A 16531-nucleotide genomic window follows, 5' to 3' on the forward strand; every position below is an offset into this window, starting at 1 on the left:
CAACGGCCATCCCTTTCATGACAAGCAACAATCACTCTTTCCATTTCAAATGAACAGTAACCTTTTACTTTTAAAGCCTGCAGGTACAGTGGGGAGAACAAGCATTTGATGTATGCAATAAAATGCAAATTAATTACTTTTTTAAAAATCATACAATGTGATTTTCTGGGATTTTTGTTTTACATTCCGTCTCTCACAGTTGAAGTGTATTATTACCTATGATAAAAATTACAGACCTCTACATGCTTAGTAAGTCGGGAAAACCTGCAAAATCGGCAGTGTATCAAATACTTGTTCTCCCCACTGTATATCATCCTATCATAATAAGCATGTACGAGCCTTCATAACGTCTCATAACGAGACTTATACATATGTCATGTCTCTCCATGCATCCTCCCAGATGGGGCCACTGACTTGTTGAGGTTCTCCAGAGCAGCAGCGAGGTGTTTGGAGTCAAACTTGCAGGAGTAGTTCAACTCGTTGGCGATCTGTTGCCTCAGGATCTGCATCTGACCAACCTGAGGAAAAACCAGCCCGTGGTCACTTCCACACAGGGATTGAAACCCCCTCCTGGTCTCCCCGGTTGGGGGAGGAGGGTATATAGACCTCGGAGAAACTTCTAGAAATTTCTTTGAGTCACTTTGATCTCCCTTTCTCCCTTTCTGTCTGTATATTAGCTGGGAATGTGTAGAAGACAGCTGAACTTGTAATAAATCTCGAGGTGTACAAGCTGAAGTCGGAAGTTTACAGACACTTAGGTTGGAGTCATTAAAACTCGTTTTTCAACCACTCCACAAATTTCTTGTTAAACAAACTATAGTTTTGGCAAATCGGTTAGGACATCTACTTTGTGCATGACACAAGTCATTTTTCCAACAATTGTTTACAGACAGATTATTTCACTTATAATTCACTGTATCACAATTCCAGAGGGTCAGAAGTTTACATACATTTAGTTGACTGTGCCTTTAAACAGCTTGGAAAATGATGTCACGGCTTTAGAAGCTTCCGATAGGCTAATTGACATAATTTGAGTCAATTGGAGGTGTACCAGTGTGTCACCACGACAGCAGGCTCTGCACTGTGTCACCCATCTTTGATTATAGTCATCTAGAGACCGAACACTGAACGTAGAGGTTGTGTTGCTCACAACATTAAGTTGGTGTTGCTGAAACAGTTTACTGAAACACAGTACCTTCATGATGGACTCCAAGTACGGACCCCAGATCTTCTGTGTTTTGGCGACAGCGTTGGCATAGCCTTTACTGGCATTTGCTGACAGAAAGAAGACAAAGAAATGCAACGGTGAGTGATAATGGCCTTGGACAGTCATATCCAGAGCATAATGTTCCCTGGTCATCATCTCTGGGTCCTGTTCAGCAGGAGCCTAATGTTCCCTGGTCATCATCTCTGGGTCCTGTTCAGTGAGAGCCTAATGTTCCCTGGTCATAATCTCTGGGTCCTGTTCAGCAGGAGCCTAATGTTCCCTGGTCATAATCTCTGGGTCCTGTTCAGTGGGAGCCTAATGTTCCCTGGTCATCATCTCTGGGTCCTGTTCAGTGGGAGCCTAATGTTCCCTGGTCATCATCTCTGGGTCCTGTTCAGCGGGAGCCTAATGTTCCCTGGTCATCATCTCTGGGTCCTGTTCAGTGGGAGCCTAATGTTCCCTGGTCATAATCTCCTGTTCAGTGGGAGCCTAATGTTCCCTGGTCATAATCTCCTGTTCAGCGGGAGCCTAATGTTCCCTGGTCATCATCTCCGGGTCCTGTTCAGCAGGAGCCTAATGTTCCCTGGTCATAATCTCTGGGTCCTGTTCAGCGGGAGCCTAATGTTCTCTGGTCATAATCTCTGGGTCCTGTTCAGTGGGAGCCTAATGTTCCCTGGTCATAATCTCTGGGTCCTGTTCAGCAGGAGCCTAATGTTCCCTGGTCATAATCTCCAGTTCAGTGGGAGCCTAATGTTCCCTGGTCATAATCTCCAGTTCAGTGGGAGCCTAATGTTCCCTGGTCATCATCTCTGGGTCCTGTTCAGCAGGAGCCTAATGTTCCCTGGTCATCATCTCTGGGTCCTGTTCAGTGGGAGCCTAATGTTCCCTGGTCATAATCTCTGGGTCCTGTTCAGCGGGAGCCTAATGTTCCCTGGTCATAATCTCTGGGTCCTGTTCAGCGGGAGCCTAATGTTCCCTGGTCATCATCTCTGGGTCCTGTTCAGCGGGAGCCTAATGTTCCCTGGTCATCATCTCTGGGTCCTGTTCAGCGGGAGCCTAATGTTCCCTGGTCATCATCTCTGGGTCCTGTTCAGTGGGAGCCTAATGTTCCCTGGTCATAATCTCTGGGTCCTGTTCAGTGGGAGCCTAATGTTCCCTGGTCATCATCTCTGGGTCCTGTTCAGTGGGAGCCTAATGTTCCCTGGTCATCATCTCTGGGTCCTGTTCAGTGGGAGCCTAATGTTCCCTGGTCATAATGACTGGAACAATGTTTTCCATTGTATAACCTAATGAACACAACACTGGTAAGAATTCTTCCTGAGCTGTTGATACCTACCCACAATACCTTTGACGGGATTGACAGCGCTCAGCATGGCTTTAAAGACATCCACCATAGCCTTGTCTCTCAGGATGGTCTTCTGAAACACCGACAGGAAGTTCTAATGGAACCAAAAAAAAAATCCTGTCGTGTTACGGAACCTTGAAGGGGAAGCAACTAACGAACTGCACCACTTGAACAAGCCCTTCGTACATCAGCTGATATCTCAAAGTGCTGCACAGAAACCCAGCCTAAAACCCCAAACAGCAAGCAATGCAGGTGTAGAAGCACGGTGGCTAGGAAAAACTCCCTAGAAAGGCCAGAACCTAGGAAGAAACCTAGAGAGGAACCAGGCTATGAGGGGTGGCCAGTCCTCTTCTGGCTGTACCAGGTAGAGAGGAACCAGGCTATGAGGGGTGGCCAGTCCTCTTCTGGCTGTACCAGGTAGAGAGGAACCAGGCTAAAACAGGTGAGCCGAGTCACACTGCACTATGTGCTTGTTGAATGATAAGGAGCGGCGTTGTCTCGAACAGAAAAGTGAAGCTAAGGGCCTCCCGGGCGGCGCAGTGGTTAAGGGCGCTGTACTGCAGCGCCAGCTGTGCCACCAGAGACTCTGGGTTCGCGCAAAGGCTCTGTCGTAACCGGCTGCGACCGGGAGGCCCGTGGGGCGACGCACAATTGGCCTAGCGTCACCCGGGTTAGGGAGGGCTTGGTCGGTAGGGATGTCCTTGTCTCATCGCGCACCAGCGACTCCTGTGGCGGGCCGGGCGCAGTGCACGCTAACCAAGGTTGCCAGGTGCACGGTGTTTCCTCCGACACATTGGTGCGGCTGGCTTCCGGGGTAGGATGCGCGCTGTGTTAAGAAGCAGTGCGGCTTGGTTGGGTTGTGTATCGGAGGACGCATGACTTTCAACCTTCGTCTCTCCCGAGCCCGTATGTACGGGAGTTGTAGCGATGAGACAAGATAGTAGCTACTACAAACAATTGGATACCACGAAATTGGGGTGAAAAAATAAATATATATTTTTTAAATGAAGCTACGAATAACAGCATCTGTATTAAAATATAACAGCACACTGATATTGACCTCAATGTCGTGATTGTTTGAAGTCAAAATGGGACAACCTGGTTAAATTAAAAGGTTAACCTGGTTAAATTAAAAGGTTAACCTGGTTAAATTAAAAGGTTAACCTGGTTAAATTAAAAAGTTAACCTGGTTAAATTAAAAGGTTAAATTAAAAGGTTAACCTGGTTAAATTAAAAGGTTAACCTGGTTAAATTAAAAGGTTAACCTGGTTAAATTAAAAGGTTAAATTAAAAGGTTAAATTAAAAAGGTTAACCTGGTTAAATTAAAAGGTTAAATTAAAAGGTTAACCTGGTTAAATTAAAAAGTTAACCTGGTTAAATTAAAAGGTTAACCTGGTTAAATTAAAAGGTTAACCTGGTTAAATTACAAATGTTAAATTAAAAGGTTAAATTAAAAGGTTAACCTGGTTAAATTAAAAGGTTAACCTGGTTAAATTAAAAGGTTAACCTGGTTAAATTAAAAGGTTAACCTGGTTAAATTACAAATGTTAAATTAAAAGGTTAACCTGGTTAAATTAAAAGGTTAACCTGGTTAAATGAAAAGGTTAACCTGGTTAAATTAAAAGGTTAAATTAAAAGGTTAACCTGGTTAAATTAAAAGGTTAAATTAAAAGGTTAAATTAAAAGGTTAAATTAAAAAGGTTAACCTGGTTAAATTAAAATGTTAAATTAAAAGGTTAACCTGGTTAAATTAAAAGGTTAACCTGGTTAAATTAAAAGGTTAACCTGGTTAAATTAAAAGGTTAACCTGGTTAAATTAAAAGGTTAACCTGGTTAAATTAAAAGGTTAACCTGGTTAAATTAAAAGGTTAACCTGGTTAAATTACAAATGTTATATTAAAAGGTTAACCTGGTTAAATTAAAAGGTTAACCTGGTTAAATTAAAAGGTTAACCTGGTTAAATTAAAAGGTTAACCTGGTTAAATTAAAAGGTTAACCTGGTTAAATTAAAAAGTTAACCTGGTTAAATTAAAAGGTTAAATTAAAAACCTGGTTAAATTACAAGTTAACCTGGTTAAATTAAAGGTTAACCTGGTTAAATTAAAAGGTTAACCTGGTTAAATTAAAAGGTTAAATTAAAAGGTTAAATTAAAAGGTTAACCTGGTTAAATTAAAAGGTTAAATTAAAAGGTTAACCTGGTTAAATTAAAAGTTAACCTGGTTAAATTAAAAGGTTAACCTGGTTAAATTAAAAGGTTAACCTGGTTAAATTACAAATGTTAAATTAAAAGGTTAAATTAAAAGGTTAACCTGGTTAAATTAAAAGGTTAACCTGGTTAAATTAAAAGGTTAACCTGGTTAAATTAAAAGGTTAAATTAAAAGGTTAAATTAAAAAGGTTAACCTGGTTAAATTAAAAGGTTAAATTAAAAGGTTAACCTGGTTAAATTAAAAAGTTAACCTGGTTAAATTAAAAGGTTAACCTGGTTAAATTAAAAGGTTAACCTGGTTAAATTACAAATGTTAAATTAAAAGGTTAAATTAAAAGGTTAACCTGGTTAAATTAAAAGGTTAACCTGGTTAAATTAAAAGGTTAACCTGGTTAAATTAAAAGGTTAACCTGGTTAAATTACAAATGTTAAATTAAAAGGTTAACCTGGTTAAATTAAAAGGTTAACCTGGTTAAATGAAAAGGTTAACCTGGTTAAATTAAAAGGTTAAATTAAAAGGTTAACCTGGTTAAATTAAAAGGTTAAATTAAAAGGTTAAATTAAAAGGTTAAATTAAAAAGGTTAACCTGGTTAAATTAAAATGTTAAATTAAAAGGTTAACCTGGTTAAATTAAAAGGTTAACCTGGTTAAATTAAAAGGTTAACCTGGTTAAATTAAAAGGTTAACCTGGTTAAATTACAAATGTTATATTAAAAGGTTAACCTGGTTAAATTAAAAGGTTAACCTGGTTAAATTAAAAGGTTAACCTGGTTAAATTAAAAGGTTAACCTGGTTAAATTAAAAGGTTAACCTGGTTAAATTACAAATGTTAAATTAAAAGGTTAACCTGGTTAAATTAAAAGGTTAACCTGGTTAAATTAAAAGGTTAACCTGGTTAAATTACAAATGTTATATTAAAAGGTTAACCTGGTTAAATTAAAAGGTTAACCTGGTTAAATTAAAAGGTTAACCTGGTTAAATTAAAAGGTTAACCTGGTTAAATTAAAAGGTTAACCTGGTTAAATTACAAATGTTAAATTAAAAGGTTAACCTGGTTAAATTAAAAGGTTAACCTGGTTAAATTAAAAGGTTAATTTAAAAGGTTAACCTGGTTAAATTAAAAGGTTAACCTGGTTAAATTAAAAGGTTAACCTGGTTAAATTAAAAGGTTAAATGAAAAGGTTAAATGAAAAGGCATCCTAACAGAGTAGTGTTGATCGGCTGGCAGGCTGGGTTTCACAACATAATATCACGTGACCTGCAGTTCCTTGACCATCATGAAGCAGAGCAGCCTGTCCAGCCCGTTGAGGCCGAAGGTCCCCAGGGTGTCCTGTATCTCAGAGAACAGACGGTTGTTGGTCACCTCCTGGTGGGTCTTCAGGTCGTACCAGGTGTTCAACTGGTCCATGTAACACGTCGCCCTGGGAAACACAGGTAACAGGTGAAGGCTTTGCATGAAGACATATTAAAAGCACTGAGAAGAGAGTATACCCCCCCCCAAAAAAACAGACTTCCTCTACCATGTTTACGCCATTAAAGAACACCAACGCTACCTTCCATAATTAAATCTTCAAATAGACACCCTTTGTCTTGATGACTGTTGGAAAAGCATTCCAGGTGAAGCTGGTTGAGAGAATGCCAAGAGTGTTCAAAGCTGTCATCAAGGCAAAGGGTGGCTATTACATTTTTTGTCAGGTTACTACATGATTCCATATATGTGTTATTTCAATGTAGAAAATAGTTTTTTTTTAAATAAAGAAATACCCTTGAATGAGTAGGTAGTGTAGCTACAAGCTAACAGACTGACGCCACCAAGGTGACATGGAGAGAGAGAGATACCTACTTGGGGTCTGTGATGCGGAGGATCTCTCTACAGAGTCGTCCGATGAAGGTGGCCGACTCATCGACCGCGGGGAACTTGGGTATGGGGATATGGGTCGACTGGTAGACACTCTGCCAATCCTGGATCTAAGAAACACAAAGAGGCGAACATTAGCCGTTTAAATAGTACGTATATTATTGAAACCAGGGCTCTCCCAACCCTGTCTCTGGAGAGCTACTCTCCTGTAGGCTTTCAATCCAACCCCCAGATGTAACTTAACCTGATTCAACCAGCTAATATATACTGTATAGAGCCCCTCTACCGTATAGAGCCCCTCTACCGTATAGAGCCCCTCTACCGTATAGAGCCCCTCTACCGTATATAGCCCCTCTACCGTATAGAGCCCCTCTACCGTATAGAGCCCCTCTACCGTATAGAGCCTCTCTACCGTATAGAGCCCCTCTACCGTATAGAGCCCCTCTACCGTATAGAGCCCCTCTACCGTATAGAGCCCCTCTACCGTATAGAGCCCCTCTACCGTATAGAGCCCCTCTACCGTATAGAGCCCCTCTACTGTATATAGCCCCTCTACTGTATATAGCCCTCTACTGTATATAGCCCTCTACTGTATAGAGCCCCTCTACTGTATATAGCCCTCTACTGTATATAGCCCTCTACTGTATATAGCCCTCTACTGTATATAGCCTCTCTACTGTATAGAGCCCCTCTACTGTATATAGCCCTCTACTGTATATAGCCCTCTACCGTATATAGCCCTCTACCGTATATAGCCCTCTACTGTATATAGCCTCTCTACTGTATAGAGCCCCTCTACTGTATATAGCCCTCTACCGTATATAGCCCTCTACCGTATATAGCCCTCTACCGTATATAGCCCCTCTACCGTATATAGCCCCTCTACTGTATATAGCCCCTCTACTGTATATAGCCCCTCTACTGTATATAGCCCCTCTACTGTATATAGCCCTCTACTGTATACAGCCCCTCTACTGTATATAGCCTCTCTGCATATAGCCTCTACTGTACATAGCCCCTCTACTGTATACAGCCACTCTACTGTATACAGCCACTCTACTGTATACTCTACTGTATACAGCCACTCTACTGTATACAGCCACTCTACTGTATTTAAATTCATAAAAAATCCTACAATGTGATTTTCTGGATTTTTCTTCTCATTTTGTCTGTCATAGTTGAAGTGTACCTATGATGAAAATTACAGGCCTCATCTTTTTAAGTGGGAGAACTTGCACACTTGGTGGCTGACTAAATACTTTTTTGCCCCACTGTATTTAAAAAAAGGGATACAAGGAATCAACCAGATCCACTGAGAAAGAGGTCATGTGACTATATTTCAAAAAAGAATACAAGGACTCAACCAGACCCAGTGAGAAAGAGGTCATGTGACCAGACCCAGTGAGAAAGAGGTCATGTGACTATATATAGAAAGGGGATACAAGGAATCAACCAGACCCAGTGAGAAAGAGGTCATGTGACTATATATAGAAAGGGGATACAAGGAATCAACCAGACCCAGTGAGAAAGAGGTCATGTGACCATATATAGAAAGGGGATACAAGGAATCAACCAGACCCACTGAGAAAGAGGTCATGTGACCAGACCCACTGAGAAAGAGGTCATGTGACTATATTTCAAAAAAGAATACAAGGAATCAACCAGACCCAGTGAGAAAGAGGTCATGTGACTATATATAGAAAGGGGATACAAGGAATCAACCAGACCCAGTGAGAAAGAGGTCATGTGACCAGACCCAGTGAGAAAGAGGTGACCATATAAAAGGTCAAACCTTGGTGCGCAGGAAGCTGTTACACTCCTGCTCCACGTTGTAGTTGGTGATCCGAGAGACCTCCTCCTGCCAGATCTTCAGACCGTAGATGGAGACGTAATCCTGGATGTACTCAAAGGACCGGTAGAATCCGTCCATGGTGGCCGCCATCTCCTTCAGCTTCGGCATCAACTCACTAGTCTGTACCAGGTGATGAGAAATGACATTAATATCCTGTAACACTCCTTCAGCATCAACTCACTGGTCTGTACCAGGTGATGAGAAATGACATTAATATCCTGTAACACTCCTTCAGCATCGACTCACTGGTCTTTACCAGGTGATGAGAAATGACATTAATATCCTGTAACATTCCTTCAGCATCAACTCACTGGTCTGTACCAGGTGATGAGAAATGACATTAATATCCTGTAACACTCCTTCAGCATCAACTCACTGGTCTTTACCAGGTGATGAGAAATGACATTAATATCCTGTAACACTCCTTCAGCATCGACTCACTGGTCTGTACCAGGTGATGAGAAATGACATTTACCGGGATTTAATATTCTGTAACACTCCTTCAGCATCAACTCACTGGTCTGTACCAGGTGATGAGAAATGACATTTACCGGGATTTAATATCCTGTAACACTCCTTCAGCATCAACTCACTGGTCTGTACCAGGTGATGAGAAATGACATTTACCAGGATTTAATATCCTGTAACACTCCTTCAGCATCAACTCACTGGTCTGTACCAGGTGATGAGAAATGACATTTACCAGGATTTAATATCCTGTAACACTCCTTCAGCATCAACTCACTGGTCTTTACCAGGTGATGAGAAATGACATTTACCAGGATTTAATATTCTGTAACACTCCTTCAGCATCAACTCACTGGTCTGTACCAGGTGATGAGAAATGACATTTACCAGGATTTAATATCCTGTAACACTCCTTCAGCATCAACTCACTGGTCTGTACCAGGTGATGAGAAATGACATTTACCAGGATTTAATATCCTGTAACACTTCATTTTAAAATATATATATTTTTTTAAGTGTAGCAGACAACTTTTGTTTTGTATTCTGTCATGAATAAAACCTGAACAAACTGATACTTCAGACAGTGAAAGTTTTGAAAGTGACGGTTAACCTTGTGCTGAATGGTACTGTGGGTTTAATTTTAAAATGTAACCTTTATTTAACTAGGCGAGTCAGTTAAGAACACATTCTTATTTTCAATTAACAGTCTACCCCGGCCAAACGCTGGGCCAATTGTGCGCCACCTTATGGGACTCCCAATCCCGGCCGGATGTGATACAGCCCGGAATCGAACCAGGGACTATAGTGACGCCTCTTGCACTGAGGTGCAGTGCCTTAGACCGCTGCGCCACTCGACAGCCCCTCGGAACGGTTGATATTGTGCTGTGTTATGGTCAGATATATCTCACCTTAGCCTTGGTGTTAAAGATAAGTCCTTTGTGTAGAGCGTAGGCTACTATCTCACCAATTTGTAAGTCGCTCTGGATAAGAGCGTCTGCTAAATGACTTAAATGTAAATGTAAATAAGTCCTTTGTGTAGAGCGTAGGCTACTATCTCACCTTAGCCTTGGGGTTAAAGATAAGTCCTTTGTGTAGAGCGTAGGCTACTATCTCACCTTAGCCTTGGGGTTAAAGATAAGTCCTTTGTGTAGAGCCTTTGTAGGCTACTATCTCACCTTAGCCTTGGGGTTAAAGATAAGTCCTTTGTGTAGAGCGTAGGCTACTATCTCACCTTAGCCTTGGGGTTAAAGATAAGTCCTTTGTGTAGAGCGTAGGCTACTATCTCACCTTAGCCTTGGGGTTAAAGATAAGTCCTTTGTGTAGAGCGTAGGCTACTATCTCACCTTAGCCTTGGGGTTAAAGATAAGTCCTTTGTGTAGAGCGTAGGCTACTATCTCACCTTAGCCTTGGGGTTAAAGATAAGTCCTTTGTGTAGAGCGTAGGCTACTATCTCACCTTAGCCTTGGGGTTAAAGATAAGTCCTTTGTGTAGAGCGTAGGCTACTATCTCACCTTAGCCTTGGGGTTAAAGATAAGTCCTTTGTGTAGAGCTGGCTACTATCTCACCTTAGCCTTGGGGTTAAAGATAAGTCCTTTGTGTAGAGCGTAGGCTACTATCTCACCTTAGCCTTGGGGTTAAAGATAAGTCCTTTGTGTTTAGAGCGTAGGCTACTATCTCACCTTAGCCTTGGGGTTAAAAAGATAAGTCCTTTGTGTAGAGCGTAGGCTACTATCTCACCTTAGCCTTGGGGTTAAAGATAAGCCTTGTGTAGAGCGTATAAGTCCTTTTAAAGATAAGTCCTTTTGTGTAGCGTAGGCTACTATCTCACCTTAGCCTTGGGGTTAAAGATAAGTCCTTTGTGTAGAGATCTCACCTTAGCCTTGGTGATAAGTCCTTTGCGAGCGTAGGCTACTATCTCACCTTAGCCTTGGGGTTAAAGATAAGTCCTTTGTGTAGAGCGTAGGCTACTATCTCACCTTAGCCTTGGGGTTAAAGATAGCCTTGGGGTTAAAGATAAGTCCTTTGTGTAGAGCGTAGGCTACTATCTCACCTTAGCCTTGGGGTTAAAGATAAGTCCTTTGTGTAGAGCGTTACTATCTCACCTTAGCCTTGGGGTTAAAGATAAGTCCTTTGTGTAGAGCGTAGGCTACTATCTCACCTTAGCCTTGGGGTTAAAGATAAGTCCTTTGTGTAGAGCGTAGGCTACTTTCTCACCTTAGCCTTGGGGTTAAAGATAAGTCCTTTGTGTAGAGCGTAGGCTACTATCTCACCTTAGCCTTGGGGTTAAAGATAAGTCCTTTGTGTAGAGCGTAGACTATCTCACCTTAGCCTTGGGGTTAAAGATGTCCTTTGTGTAGAGCGTAGGCTACTATCTCACCTTAGCCTTGGGGTTAAAGATAAGTCCTTTGTGTAGAGCGTAGGCTACTATCTCACCTTAGCCTTGGGGTTAAAGATAAGTCCTTTGTGTAGAGCGTAGGCTACTCTTCTCACCAACTCCTTCCTGATACCATCTTCCAGGAGCTGCTTGGGATCCACCTGAAGAGACGCCATTTAAATAAGGTAAGACTAATGCATTTAGACACATTTTCTCAAATATAAACATATATTTTTATTTTATTTAACTAGGCAAGTCAGTTAAGAACAAATTCTTATTTTACAATGACGGCCTACCGGGGAACAGTGGGTTAACTGACTTGTTCAGGGGCAGAATGACAGATTTTTTACCTTGTCAGCTACTATAGGTATTCGATCTACCAACCTTTCGATTACTAGCCCAACGCTCTAACCACTAGGCTACCTGCCGTCAATATATCTAAAAACAACAGTTGCAAAAACAGTTTTAATTTAAAAACGGACCTTGATGATTCCAACCAGCGTCGTCTTCATCATCAGAATCCCTTCAGTAAAGATGGAGATGGCGTGGGTGAGTTTGGCAACCTGTGAGAACATCAGGAACAAAATAACAAGTCCAGGATGTTCAGCTGTAGAAAACCCACTAACTCTCGCAGAACGCTGCTGCCCTCGCAGAACGCTGCTGCCCCTCGTTAGAACGCTGCTGCCCTCGCAGAACGCTGCTGCCCCTCGCAGAACGCTGCCCTCGCAGAACGCTGCCCCTCGCAGAACGCTGAACGCTAGCCCCTCGCAGAACGCTGAACGCTAGCCCCTCGCAGAACGCTGAACGCCTGCCCCTCGCAGAACGCTGAACGCTGCCCTCGCAGAACGCTGAACGCTGCCCTCGCAGAACGCTGAACGCTGCCCCTCGCAGAACGCTGAACGCTGCCTCTTATAGAACGCTGAACGCTGCCTCTCGCAGAACGCTGCTGCCTCTCATAGAACGCTAGTTGCCTCACTACAGAACGCTGCTGCCTCTCACAGAACGCTGCTGCCTCTCACAGAACGCTGCTGCCTCTCACAGAACGCTGCTGCCTCTCACAGAACGCTGCTGCCTCTCACAGAACGCTGCTGCCTCTCACAGAACGCTGCTGCCTCTCACAGAACGCTGCTGCCTCTCACAGAACACTGTTCCTTTGAGCAAGAGAGGAACGGTTTGGGGAGACTCAGTGAGCATCTGCTAGTTATAGTCCCCTCTGCTCAGTTAGGGTCCAGGAACCTAGTCAGGGAAACTCTGGCTCCTAGTTACAGTCACTACTATAGGTCCTAGTTATAGTCACTACTATAGGTCCTAGTTATAGTCACTACTATAGGTCCAAGTTATACTATAGGTCCTAGTTATAGTCACTACTATAGGTCCTAGATATAGTCACTACTATAGGTCCTAGTTATAGTCACTACTATAGGTCCTAGTTATAGTCACTACTATAGGTCCTAGTTATAGTCACTACTATAGGTCCTAGTTATAGTCACTACTATAGGTCCTAGTTATAGTCACTACTAGGTCCTAGTTATAGTCACTACTATAGGTCCTAGTTATAGTCACTACTATAGGTCCTAGTTATAGTCACTACTATAGGTCCTAGTTATAGTCACTACTATAGGTCCTAGTTATAGTCACTACTATAGGTCCTAGTCACTATAGTCACTACTATAGGTCCTAGTTATAGTCACTACTATAGGTCCTAGTTATAGTCACTACTATAGGTCCTAGTTATAGTCACTACTATAGGTCCTAGTTATAGTCACTACTATAGGTCCTAGTTATAGTCACTACTATAGGTCCTAGTTATAGTCACTACTATAGGTCCTAGTTATAGTCACTACTATAGGTCCTAGTTATAGTCACTACTATAGGTCCTAGTTATAGTCACTACTATAGGTCCTAGTTATAGTCACTACTATAGGTCCTAGTTATAGTCACTACTATAGGTCCTAGTTATAGTCACTACTATAGGTCCTAGTTATAGGTCCACACTACTATAGGTCCTAGTTATAGTCACTACTATAGGTCCTAGTTATAGTCACTACTATAGGTCCTAGTTATAGTCACTACTATAGGTCCTAGTTATAGTCACTACTATAGGTCCTAGTTATAGTCACTACTATAGGTCCTAGTTATAGTCACTACTATAGGTCCTAGTTATAGTCACTACTATAGGTCCTAGTTATAGTCACTACTATAGGTCCTAGTTATAGTCACTACTATAGGTCCTAGTTATAGTCACTACTATAGGTCCTAGTTATAGTCACTACTATAGGTCCTAGTTATAGTCACTACTATAGGTCCTAGTTATAGTCACTACTATAGGTCCTAGTTATAGTCACTACTATAGGTCCTAGTTATAGTCACTACTATAGGTCCTAGTTATAGTCACTACTATAGGTCCTAGTTATAGTCACTACTATAGGTCCTAGTTATAGTCACTACTATAGGTCCTAGTTATAGTCACTACTATAGGTCCTAGTTATAGTCACTACTATAGGTCCTAGTTATAGTCACTACTATAGGTCCTAGTTATAGTCACTACTATAGGTCCTAGTTATAGTCACTACTATAGGTCCTAGTTATAGTCACTACTATAGGTCCTAGTTATAGTCACTACTATAGGTCCTAGTTATACTATAGGTCCTAGTTATACTATAGGTCCTAGTTATAGTCACTACTATAGGTCCTAGTTATAGTCACTACTATAGGTCCTAGTTATAGTCACTACTATAGGTCCTAGTTATAGTCACTACTATAGGTCCTAGTTATAGTCACTACTATAGGTCCTAGTTATAGTCACTACTATAGGTCCTAGTTATAGTCACTACTATAGGTCCTAGTTATAGTCACTACTATAGGTCCTAGTTATAGTCACTACTATAGGTCCTAGTTATAGTCACTACTATAGGTCCTAGTTATAGTCATTACTATCGGTCCTAGTCACTACTATAGGTCCTAGTTATAGTCACTACTATAGGTCCTAGTTATAGTCACTACTATAGGTCCTAGTTATAGTCACTACTATAGGTCCTAGTTATAGTCACTACTATAGGTCCTAGTTATAGTCACTACTATAGGTCCTAGTTATAGTCACTACTATAGGTCCTAGTTATAGTCACTACTATAGGTCCTAGTTATAGTCACTACTATAGGTCCTAGTTATAGTCACTACTATAGGTCCTAGTTATAGTCACTACTATAGGTCCTAGTTATAGTCACTACTATAGGTCCTAGTTATAGTCACTACATCTGCCATTTAGCAGATACTTTTATACAAAGACACTAACAGTCATGTGTGCATACATTTTTCTATTGGGAGAACCCAGCGGGAATCGAACCCACAACCTTTGCCATCGCTAGGCGCCATGCTCTTCCATAAGACCATAAGCCGTCTCTAAAATGACCTCTGACCTCGTAGCGAGCCCCCAGCTGGGCGTAGTCCTTCAGCTTGTCCTTGTCCAGTCTGGTGGGAACCTCCATGATGGCATGGATCTGCAGCTTGATGATCTTAGCCAAGGAGGTGAACATGCTCTCCGGGATGATCTGTAACACCTAGTGGAGAGTAGAGGAAACAACACCTAGTGGAGAGTAGAGGAGACAACATGCTCTCCGGGATGATCTGTAACACCTAGTGGAGAGTAGAGGAGACAACACCTAGTGGAGAGTAGAGGAGACAACACCTAGTGGAGAGTAGAGGAGTAACATGCCTCCGGGATGATCTGTAACACCTAGTGGAGAGTAGAGGAGACAACATGCCTCTCCGGGGATGATCTGACAACACCTAGTGGAGAGTAGAGGAGACAACACCTAGTGGAGAGTAGAGGAGACAACACCTAGTGGAGAGTAGAGGAGACAACACCTAGTGGAGAGTAGAGGAGACAACACCTAGTGGAGAGTAGAGAGACAACATGCTCTCCGGGGATGATCTGTAACACCTAGTGGAGAGAGGAGAGGATGACAACACCTAGTGGAGAGTAGAGGAGACAACATGCTCTCCGGGATGATCTGTAACACCTAGTGGAGAGTAGAGGAGACAACATGCTCTCCGGGATGATCTGTAACACCTAGTGGAGAGTAGAGGAGACAACATGCTCTCCGGGATGATCTGTAACACCTAGTGGAGAGTAGAGGAGACAACACCTAGTGGAGAGTAGAGGAGACAACACCTAGTGGAGAGTAGAGGAGACAACACCTCCGGGATGATCTGTAACACCTAGTGGAGAGTAGAGGAGACAACATGCCTAGTGGGATGATCTGTAACACCTAGTGGAGAGTAGAGGAGACAACACCTAGTGGAGAGTAGAGGAGACAACACTCTCCGTGGAGAGTAGAGAAACAACACCTAGTGGAGAGTAGAGGAGACAACATGCTCTCCGGGATGATCTGTAACACCTAGTGGAGAGTAGAGGAGACAACATGCTCTCCGGGATGATCTGTAACACCTAGTGGAGAGTAGAGGAGACAACACCTAGTGGAGAGTAGAGGAGACAACACCTAGTGGAGAGTAGAGGAGACAACACCTAGTGGAGAGTAGAGGAGACAACATGCTCTCCGGGATGATCTGTAACACCTAGTGGAGAGTAGAGGAGACAACACCTAGTGGAGAGTAGAGGAGACAACACCTAGTGGAGAGTAGAGGAGACAACACCTAGTGGAGAGTAGAGGAGACAACATGCTCTCCGGGATGATCTGTAACACCTAGTGGAGAGTAGAGGAGACAACATGCTCTCCGGGATGATCTGTAACACCTAGTGGAGAGTAGAGGAGACAACATGCTCTCCGGGATGATCTGTAACACCTAGTGGAGAGTAGAGGAGACAACATGCTCTCCGGGATGATCTGTAACACCTAGTGGAGAGTAGAGGAGACAACACCTAGTGGAGAGTAGAGGAGACAACACCTAGTGGAGAGTAGAGGAGACAACACCTAGTGGATGAGGTAACACCTAGTGGAGAGTAGAGGAGACAACACCTAGTGGAGAGTAGAGGAGACAACATGCTCTCCGGGATGATCTGTAACACCTAGTGGAGAGTAGAGGAGACAACACCTAGTGGAGAGTAGAGGAGACAACACCTAGTGGAGAGTAGAGGAGACAACACCTAGTGGAGAGTAGAGGAGACAACACCTAGTGGAGAGTAGAGGAGACAACATGCTCTCCGGGATGATCTGTAACACCTAGTGGAGAGTAGAGGAGACAACACCTAGTGGAG

At 42.4% G+C, this 16531-nt stretch overlaps 1 protein-coding gene across 1 annotated transcript in view; it reads right to left on the reverse strand.

The window, feature by feature from the left end:
* The window catches only part of LOC135575103 (WASH complex subunit 5), an 89949-nt gene that overhangs the window by 13919 nt on the left and 59499 nt on the right, over positions 1-16531 (reverse strand). The window contains exons 16-24 of the mRNA XM_065027301.1: positions 14733-14873; positions 11798-11878; positions 11375-11476; positions 8414-8593; positions 6607-6731; positions 6022-6184; positions 2544-2646; positions 1196-1275; positions 415-518 (exon numbers count right to left, since the gene is read on the reverse strand). Coding sequence (XP_064883373.1) covers positions 415-518; positions 1196-1275; positions 2544-2646; positions 6022-6184; positions 6607-6731; positions 8414-8593; positions 11375-11476; positions 11798-11878; positions 14733-14873 — 1079 coding nt within the window. The remainder of the gene's footprint in view (positions 1-414; positions 519-1195; positions 1276-2543; positions 2647-6021; positions 6185-6606; positions 6732-8413; positions 8594-11374; positions 11477-11797; positions 11879-14732; positions 14874-16531) is intronic.

This window comes from Oncorhynchus nerka, linkage group LG14 (genome assembly GCF_034236695.1).
Source record: "Oncorhynchus nerka isolate Pitt River linkage group LG14, Oner_Uvic_2.0, whole genome shotgun sequence".
NCBI lineage: Eukaryota > Metazoa > Chordata > Actinopteri > Salmoniformes > Salmonidae > Oncorhynchus > Oncorhynchus nerka.